Source organism: Neoarius graeffei, chromosome 21 (genome assembly GCF_027579695.1).
Source record: "Neoarius graeffei isolate fNeoGra1 chromosome 21, fNeoGra1.pri, whole genome shotgun sequence".
Classification (NCBI taxonomy): Eukaryota; Metazoa; Chordata; class Actinopteri; order Siluriformes; family Ariidae; genus Neoarius; species Neoarius graeffei.
Window position 1 is genome coordinate 51,912,613 of NC_083589.1, and position 10,673 is coordinate 51,923,285.

The 10,673-nt window shown below is 39.9% G+C and overlaps 1 protein-coding gene across 2 annotated transcripts in view; it reads right to left on the minus strand.

Annotated features, from left to right (window-relative positions):
• podxl (podocalyxin-like) overlaps positions 1-10,121 on the minus strand; it is a 43,985-nt gene extending 33,864 nt beyond the window's left edge. For both annotated transcript variants that reach the window (XM_060903327.1, XM_060903326.1), the window contains exon 1: positions 9,767-10,121. In XM_060903327.1, coding sequence (XP_060759310.1) covers positions 9,767-9,857 — 91 coding nt within the window. In that variant the 5' untranslated portion in view covers positions 9,858-10,121. The remainder of the gene's footprint in view (positions 1-9,766) is intronic.
• Positions 10,122-10,673: the final 552 nt, after the last annotated feature.

Sequence of the window (10,673 nt, forward strand, 5' to 3'; positions counted from 1 at the left end):
TACAGAAGGGAGTCCAGGAATTAAATAAATGCAATACATTTTTTTTTTTTTTTTTAATTGTAGGTGTTGTATTTAAAACTGTATGGATGTACCGGAAGCCAACATTAAACCATGCATGCAGGGCATTCTCAGTCAAAAGGGATTAATGATGCAAAAGTGGAGTCTGGTCCATTAACACAAGAACTTATTGCCATGTTTGTGTTCAGCAAACAAGCCAGTTATTAAAACCAAGAAATACACTCAAAAGAAGTGGATATAGAAACCGCTCAATGTGACAGATCCTTACATGCTAACAAAGAAGGATTTTTTCGTACGAGTTGGAAAATTATCCATCCGTTGAGTTCCCCGACATCTCAAACTACCTGGTGCTGCAGACATCGTTCTATACGGACGAACAGATGAAAACCTGGGAGAGCATGGAGGAGTACAACTTTTTATATGTGGCTGGGTTAAAGATCTGGGAATCAGGACACTACAAGACAGACGGCGGTAGACGGATCGAAGTGCAGGAAGAGTGTTTATTAACAGGTGTGATATTTACAAAAGCAGAATATTTAAACAGCGTTATAAACATGGCTCGAAAGAAATGTGACGGTGATAATACTGTGAAAACAGCGTCCATATCTGTGCGTGCTGATTGCGCTCAAATCAGTATCAGGTGTTTCCCATAACGACCGGGTCCCAAGAACACGCACCATGCGCTCTGTGAGCACGCGCAAAGGCGTGGCGATCAAATCAGCCATTCCAAGGTGACTTCCGTGACGAAAGCTACTCAAATTTGGTTGAAGTCAATCTATGGCCCATAAATTCCAGAACAAATTTAAAATGTTATGCATTTATTTCATGGACATTATACAGCTCCTTAGTATAGCCAACATTTTTTTCATTTCTAACTACATTTTCATACAAAAAAAAACAGGAGGAAAATGCGACTTCCGTGACAGCTACATCCTCAAAAATATTGACTGAAGAAATGTTTTATCCAGTTCGTAGCCTTCTGGAAGAGATGTACCATTTGTCTCACACAGTATACCAGGGGGAAGTCTAGAGATTCCTAAATTAAGCAAGCCATCATAAATTAGTAAATTGCTGACCTTGGAGAGCACTGGAAGTCTGTGACTTCCGTGACCGAAAAAATGTGACTTCCGTGACGAGTACCTCCACCAGTATGAAACAAAGTGCAAAAGTTGTATCTATTTATTATTATTTATTTTTAAACTCCCACATAATGCACAGAATAAAGTGGTCCTTAGTTCAACTTGGTGAACAAAGTTTTCCAAAATGTTATCAGCTGCAGATCCTTCGGTTTGTATGCAAGATAAAATGTCTTTATTCAAAGTGCACATAAGGTCACTTCTACAGGTTAAATATGCTTGTGACTACTTCAGATGAACAGTTTTGATTTCTGGCCTGTTCAGAGCTAGGCTTTTGGCTTCCTCAAGGCTGCTGGCTGGAAAGGAAAGTTGGCCCCTATTGTTAACTACGTCTGGGTTTGGCATGAAAAAATGACTATGATGTGTAGGTTAGCTTGGAATGGCTCAAATGTTTGCCTGCTGTGTTACCACAACTTTTAGCTCACGTGTATATCGCTGCCAAAACGCCTCATTTTCATCAGTAACCCATCGCAAAGCATCGCGAGCTGTAGTGTGACCGTAGCTTAATGAAGCGGATGTGAAGTTGGATGCAACCCAGCAAACGTACTCTACTATGAGTAAAAATCAGCTTCAACTTGAGGGGGAAAATAAATCGCAGCCCACTAGATGGCGCTTCGCAGCCCAGTGGTTGAGAAACACTGCTCTATAGCGCTTTACACGTCAAAAAATGCAAATGATAAATATACTTCAAGTCTAAAATCGCTACAGAATAAAACTAAATTTAAAAAAAAATTAAAATTCAATAAGTCAAAGTCGTCTAAAAATCATAAGCTGATTTAAATAGGAAGGGTTGCAATTGTTTATTGAAATTGTTAATGTTTACACATGACTGAAGTTCTCTCGGCAAGGTGTTCCATCACTCGGGACCTGCGTAGGCTTCCACCAAATGAACTTCTCTTGATACTAGGAACCACCAAATCATTGTTGTTGTCTGTTGTAGTTCTCTTTCGGGGCCTCTTCGGTATAACTGCTTCAAGGTACGGTGGAGAAAGGCCATTCAGAGCCTTTAGGTCTCGTCTTAGTGTTGGTGTATGGATGTGGAAATAACTCTGAGTGTGTCACACTTTTTGATTGTGAACATCCACAACAGGCGTCACTCAGCCACAACATGTGCCTTCACCCTCCCAACCTTACAGCTCGTACCGGTAACTTGTTAGTGCACGTGAAAGTCTTGTCTTGAGATCACACTTTTTCTGTTCTTGTGTTGTCTCACTCTAACCTCCCTGCTGTGAGCTGGGGTCCTCCGTCACCCGTCCACCTCCCTAACACCCCTCCCTTCCCCATCCTTCTTCCAGCGGGCTAATTGAAGAGGCCTGTAGGGAGGGAGGGACGGAGGGAGGGAGTTCCTTTATGGGGCTGAGTCACAGCTCGGCTCCTTCTCTGAACTGATGAGGAACAGGAGGAGACGCTCTTGAATGTAAAGATGTTTGGCAGGAATAATGGGATGGCAGGAGAGAGGGAGGAGGGTGCGAAGAAGGTTAGAACAAGGCTGGATGGGATCGCAGGGCGTTTTGTGTGCTTGACTTGGAACACATTCCTCACCACACACACCAAAGACTAAGCCCCATCATGAGAGTATGCTAATGGAAGTTTCGAGGGAGATGATTTATCTATCTTCATCATCAGAAACTTAAAAGAAATCATTTTTCAACCAGGATGGTATTTAATCAGAGGTGTTAAAGCAATACTCTGCCGTTTTTCAACAATCTCCTGGTTCTGGAGGATATTTCTGATTTCCAAAAAATTTCTGTTACTTAAATTTTCCGAAAGATTTTGCGAAAGATTATTTGTAGATCCAACTCCTGCATTGATAAAACATCAGTACAGATCCTTCCTTTTGAAAAAGAAGTGCTCTTTCTGCAAGGACGGATTATACCCATCTCGAGCTTAATTTCAAATACTGTACCTTCGACTGAAGAATTGTTAATAAATCTTGGTTTTTTTTTTTGTTCTATCAAGTCTTACATGTCATAATCTACATTTGTGACAAGAAATTAGGTTTAAAATGTCGACGTATTCCTTTTAAAAGAAAAAATCACTAGCAGGACGTACATTTAAGTTATTCCACGAAATCAGGTCGTACATGAGCTGATAGTCAATGAGGAGCGTAGCACCAAGTTGGCTATCAGCGATGTATGATATGAGTGAGTGGAATAACTGCTTTATTCTATCCACATTCACTGGATTTTGAGAAACGGAGCACTTTTTTTTATTTTTTGCAAATTCGATAAATAAAAACTTCATGCAAAACGTCCGACAAAATAATTTCCGATTAGAATGTAAACAACCGGACAGGAGCAATTTGTGAAAAATGCGATTATAATTCTTGAGAAATAAAAAATACATTCTTACCATTTTGTGGATTTTTAAAAATTTTTATTTTATAGGGTTTTGTTTTCGAGTAGAGTTTTTATTTTGTCCTCGGTTGGTTCAGCAACACGCGCCGCCATTTTGTTTTTCTCTGCTCACCGTATATGAGCTGATATCCTAGTAGTAGCCAATCAGAGCATGCAATTGCTCATATCCAGTGAATGTGGATAGAATAAACACCAATATAGTGCAAATCCAATATGGAAAATAACAACAAGGAGGAAAAATGCTGTTTCAGTTCTTTTTTTCCACCTTTCTTTATTTGAATATTTCTTCAGCTATTTATGAGCAGGTAATTTTTCTTGCATATAATTGCAGGAGCTGTGAATTCGGGAACTGGGAAGCTGTTGGTAGTGTCAGTCTCAGGAGTATTTAATAATAAGTACGGCCGAGGAGTAGAAGTAGAAGAGAGGAGGATGATAGCTCCACCACAGGAATTTGCTAATAGATAAGTAGTTTCAGCACACCCATATACACACTCCCTCCTCTTTCTTTCCTTTTGTCTACACATATTGTGCTGTCGTCGGTCGTAGAGGACACATTTTAAACACTAGGAAGCAGATTGTTTCCCACACGTTTTGCCGCACGTCCTGAAGTTTTCTTCCTCTTATACAACACTATTTTGCGGATAAAAATGGTTCGCTTATTAATAAACAGCACATCATATTTGTTATAGTTCCATTTAAAGGAGAACTGAAGGCAAATTTATCAAAATTCAATTGATCTAATTTTATTAAATCTAGGAATGCATGTTTGATCGCTATTTTGTCGCTGCTATAGCAAGTTCTGAGTGTTTGAAATACGCTCTGTAATATATCAGTCCATATGTCAAAGCAATGGCCGTAAACGAGATTCGTTGAGACCTGTGCGAGACATCGTAGGACGGAAGTAAAACGTACAGCGGAAATCAAAGTGACCAACATCTGCCAACATTGTCAAAAGACGCGCGCGCCCTCTTTCGAATGCTGACGTGATCAAGCCGGAAGTTTTGTTTGTTTTGATAGCAATCAGGAAAGTTTGAAAAAAGTAGGCAGTAATCGTCATTTAAACTCGTTTTTGTGCAATATTTCGTTTGGAAAACAGTTTTCAAAATGGCAGCACTGACACTTGACGTTTCGAAGTCTCGCACAAGTCTCGTGAAGATCGCGCGGATAAGCGACACCTGCCGTGGACCAAACGAACTAAATTCAACATGGCTAAAAACCGAATAGGCCAATAAGTATAATATTTAATTGCAATTAGTTGCCAATACGAGTCACGATATAAGGTTACTAAAACCGAAAACGTAATTGAATAACACGTTAATTAAGAAATAAAGCAAGTTTAAAAATGACTTCAGTTCTCCTTTAATGTTGTGGAAAGTCCACAAGACAAGTTAGTTCCTGTTATCAGTTCCCATCCATCAACTATAAATAATCATTCCATCACCATCCTCCCTTTTTTCCCTCTTTGCTGAAATAAAGATGGAAAACTTGAACTTAAGCTACAGAAAACTTACTGACGGTTTTATAAAACCCTGACACTGGAAACGCCTTTGTTTCTTTTATCTCAGTGAGACAGCCGTGACCTTCAGCTCAATGCCTGCGTTACTGATGCTGCATGATTCAGACCAGACCCAGAAGTAGGAAAGCGGAATATAGCCCCGTGCCACACCTTCAGTGGAAAACGGCCATGTTGATAGACAGCTTTCCCAGCTATTGTTCTCCAGTTTCACAAGCTTTTGTGCCGGACAGTCCTGCCAAGAGGATTCCATAACAAACCTCTGTCGTGAGAACTGTTTGTATTTTATTTCACCCTGTGAGAACATTGAGATATAGAACCCTAGCTTCTTGTTAGGCCGTTTTTATACCCCTTGAGCAAATTTCCTGGAATCTGGATTGATTGTGGCATTCCCACTCTCTGAAAATCCAAGAAAGCTAGCACAAGGAAAACCGAATTACTCTTAAAGTCCACTCTGATCACGCAGTGTCAGGACTAATATCACACCCATCACATCTAAACAACGATAATCACGTCACATGATACCACACAGTTCTAACCCTTCCTCAGGTGTGTTTGAAACAGAAATGGATCAGATCGGCCCATTAGGAAGTGATCACAGCTGTATTTCCTGACAAGGTTATCCCATGCGACCTTTTTATACGGTTTCACTTTGTACACACCAAACACAAGCACTCGTTCAGAAATACACTTCTTCACTGATGTACGCAGGGCTCGAAATTAACTTTTTTTCTTTGTGTCCCCCAGTGGTCCCGAATTCTGTGTTGTATTGTCCCGAATGGAAGCAATAGTGTCCCCATTTTTTTTCCTCTCTGAAATAACCAGTGGTTAATATTATCATATGAAGTTACTATTATATTTGTAACTATGCGATTTTGAACCCTTTATATCATTTTTACAATAAGTCACAAGACACAAGTGACACATGTCCAATACATCATCTACTTCAAAATGACAGTTATTGCATTTTCAGTTTATTAAACTTTGGCGATCTCACTGTATGAATAGATACCCGTTTATTTAAAGGGGCCAACTAGCTCATTCAGAAAATGTTTCAACTCCCTACATCTGCAGTACACTTTAGTTGAAAATAAGACCCCTTTTATGTTCATTTCATCTATTTATACCTTGAATATCTGTTGGCATTTATAAGGCCAACTTATAATTTTCACCATTACCGTTATCCATTTTTATGAACTTTCCGTTATCCATTTTTATGAACTTTCGCTGCCGAAACGTGGGTGCAAATGTTAGCAACATCAGCATAGTGGCAGGTCCGAGCCTAGTTGTGCTGCTGACTGACTAAACTTTCTGAACTAGAAAGACACCAAGAAAACTCACTTATTCTGTTGAACGCTATCTTCCGTCAATATCATCCACATCATTCCTGTTGTATTTTATAACGTGTCTAACAGTGTTCATTAAGTTCATTCAGTTGCTAGCGTTGCCTGCAGACCAGCCCTATCCACAGTAGTTCCTACCTAACCATAGCATCATAAGTCATAACCTAATAATCACAAATAACTTACCACATTGACAGGCGATGACACTTTGGATCCTGAAGGTCCCGGAGACGTTATGTCTGGGCTTTCAGTTTCTTCCCCGCGGTCGGTCCGCTTCAACCACTTAAGCATTTTTGTTCTGGCAAGAGTCGGCGCAGCGTGTGCGGTAGCAATTCCATTCCAAGTCCATATAATGCGGACTCCGGCCGAAGATTCTAGAACAGAATGCGCTGCTCTGTAGCCTACGGATGCAGGTGCATCGAAAGTGTAGCTACTATGTATTTTTCGCTGTTAACGTTTTAAAATTAAAATCGACAAATTAGGTGAATGTCTACGTACGTGTTACGGCTTTGTAAATAATATTAATGTAGAACTTTTTTTCTAGATCTATTTTTTTTCCATTGTCCCGGGATTGTCCCAGATATGATAATTTTGTGTCCCGATGACATTTTTTTATGGTCCCCGGGACGTCGGGACACCGTTAGTTTCGAGCGCTGGATGTACGTCGAAGCTGGTGTTCTGCTGTTGCACCACCTTGAGCAATGTGGTCATTTAACAATAATTCACCGATATTCACCGGGCCTGAGGCGGATAATTGTTTTAGTATAAATACACCAGTGATGATTTTAAAAAAATCGTCTTAAATAATTTATTTCAGTTTTCAAAAGCGGCATGCAAATGTAATAACGGTGCGGCTCAGACTTGTCACTTATCTACGCCGACTCACATAAAATACTTTTTGAAATGGATAAAATAAATCACAATCCCACCTTACCTTTGAACAGTTTTAGACCAAACTTCGTTGCATCTTTGGTGCTTTTTAGGAACAGCATTTTCTTTCATCATTTGTAATTCTTCCTCACTTACAGTGATGAAGCGATTGGGCACCATTTTGCCGAGTCACTTGAGGTGATTATCGAGACATAGTCCGAATTTCTCAACCAATCAGCACGCACGATTTCTATAATCACCTGTGTATTTATACTAAAGGCAAATAATCGACGACAGGGTTGCGTGATGTAGCCCAGTGCCAAGTAGAGATACTCTTCCTACCCTGAAGTTAATTCATTTCTAATAATGGCACAACACAAGTTTTTTTTTTTTCCTTCTTATACTATAGCAAATAGAAGAATAAGCCTTTATTTGTCACATGCACACTCGAGCACAGTGAAATTCATCCTCTGCATTTAATCCACCTAAAGCAGTGAACACACACACATACCCAGAGCAGTGGGCAGCCACGCTACAGCGCCCAGAGAGCAGTTGGGGGTTTGGTGCCTTGCTCAAGGGCACTTCAGCCCAACGCCGCCCCATGTTAACCTAACTGCATGTCTTTGAAGTGTTGGGGGAAACTGGAGCACCCGGAGGAAACCCACGCAGACACGGGGAGAACATGCAAACTCCACACAGATAGGCCTCAGTCAGCCACTGGGCTCGAACCCGGACCTTCTTGCTGTGAGGCGACAGTGCTAACCACGACACCATCGTGCCGCCCAGTGTAATAATTTGTCAGTTATTACACATTTTTATTCATTAAAGAACAAAATCATACTTTGAACCATTTCTAGTTACATTTTATGTCGCTGAACATCAAGTTAGTTCATGTTATCGCTTGTGTTCCAGCAGCTGTAAATGGTTGTTCCCTCACCAGCCTCTTTTTTTCCTCTTTCTTGAAGTAAATAAGACGGAAAAAAAGCAAGCACAGCTTGTCAAAGCCACAGCATAAACACCTCTGTCCTGATGTTTCCATGAATTAAAAAAAAAAAAAAAAAACCACAACTTGGACTGTAACAAAGCACTGGCACTGGAGACTCCTTCCATACATGTTGGATAAACAGCTCCTTCTCACAGACATCTCCATATCAAAGATGAGATGTTTTTCTTTCTTAAATAGCAACACGCCTTGAATCTATTTACTTCCCTCCTTACAGATGTGGAGTCTCTGGCATACCACCAAAAAAAACCAGCAAAAGCTCTCAGAACTGCAGTTTGTTTGTAGTAAGTTACACAATGCAATTTATATGAAGAAAAAAAAAACCTTAACATTGCAGAAAATCCAACGACATCACATTCACTCGTGAATTTTCTATATATTTGTGTTCATTTCTCATTTTCATTGAGCCTACACCAGGACGATGACCTGGCTGGCGTAGACCGCAGGTATGGATGAGAATTATTTCCGTCTTATTTCCGTTTTAATGTTTTACAGCCACTGTGACGCAGATTACAGTACTAACAAGATCACGGCTCTTGGTAACAGACGTCACGCTGATAATCGTGCAGTTTGAACACAGAACTGTCACTTTGTGATGATTTCAGCAAGACTAGAGGACCCACAATGCCAAGGAAACGTAAAGACCTGGCCTCAGCTTTTTTGAGGACTTTATGAAGTGGCAGGTGCAGCTTGGGTAATTAAGAATAACAGTACTCCTCGGTCAGATCTCCGCCCTCTCCTCACACATGCTTATCTTCTGTTTGGACAAGCAAAGTGCTGTTCCCGAAAAAAAAAAAAATATCAGAAAATGTTGTTTTGCAGATGTTGCACTTCCCAGATTGCCTTGTATGCAGGTTCTATAAAGGTTCTTATCACCATTTCAAGGCTTTGCACAATTTTTTTTGCGCTAAATCAAACCATGAGTGCTGGGAAATATGAGTGAGTGTGCTTAACTGACCCCCCCCCCAAAAAAAAAAAAAAAATTAAATAACCATCTTCAATCAAATAATTTTCTTTCATTACATTAAAAAAAAACCCAAGGTGTACTTTTGTCTGTTTATTATACCTGTCTTATTTAAATAAACATATGTATGCATATAATTTTGTTAGTCTGCCATTTATAATGAAAAAAATAAGCAATGAAACAAATAACCAACTGTTTTAGATCATTTGTTAAGCCAACATCACTGGAAACTCAAACAGGTCGGAATGAACTAGCCAATGTTGAGCTTAGAAAATGAGAAAGCATGAGAATTTTTCCAAACCATGGAGAGTTTTAAAAGAGTATCATCTTTCTTTTCTTCCTTTTCTTTTTTTGTGAGCATATAAGCATCTGGTAAATCACAGTAATGACTCTGAAGTGTATCCAGGCAGGTGCATTTGTAACTTGTAAGCTTAATTTCTAATTGTCTTTTTTTTTCTTTTTTAAATTAAATTTCTCTGAAAATTCTCTTCATCTATTTCCCGATTTCAGTACTCAGAAATGCGTCATCATGGATTTAGACAGGAATTAAAAATGGACTCACCTAGCACAAGGATACTCCACAGGATCCACATCTTGGTGCACATGTTGCTTCTGTTGTCGTGTTTGTTGCTTATCAGAGAGAGTTTGCACATTAAAAAAAAAATTGTTGTTGATGATGCTGAAGGTGACACGCCGCCTTGTTACGTCTTTTTCTGCTCTAGTCTAAATAAGTTCTGAGCATTAAGCCCAAAGCCAGAGCTCTTTTGTTCACCTCTGTGTGTCCCCTGAGCAGGGGGATTTGAATCCGGAGTGTTTGTGGGTTTCCTTGGCTGCGTGTTGGCTGATGGTGCTATTCAGAGCATGTGAGCAGTTCTCTGACCTACAGAGAAACTTTGTGTATGTCCTGCAGTCTGGACTGTTCTGACGTATGCAAGGGGGACGGACACACGCGCGCGCGCACACACGCGCACGCACGGCACTGCCCACGTCTGAAAGCTGTCACTAGTGCACTTATTACTATGCAAAACCTCGGACAGCTATAAGAGCTTTTCAATCGACTCCGCTAGTTACACTGAGGGCAAAGAAATGAATCTCTGACCTGTGCATCATCACTGTCCTGTCCAGGTCGGTCTTTCTTTCTTTCTTTCTTTCTTTCTTTCTTTCTTTCTTTCTTTCTCTCTTTTCTTCTCCTCTTTCTTTCTTTCTTTCTTTCTTTCTTTCTTTCTTTCTTTCTTCTCCCCTTTCTTTCTTTCTTTCTTTCTTTCTTTCTTTCTTTCTTTCTTTTTCTTTTTCTTTCTTTCTCTTTTCTTCTCCCCTTTCTTTCTTTTTCTTTCTTTCGTTCTTTTTCTTTCTTTTTTCTTCTCCCCTTTCTTTTTCTTTCTTTTGTTCTTTTTCTTTCTTTCTCTTTTCTTCTCCCCTTTCTTTCTTTCTTCTCCCCTTTCTTTCTTTCTTTCTTTCTCTTTTCTTCT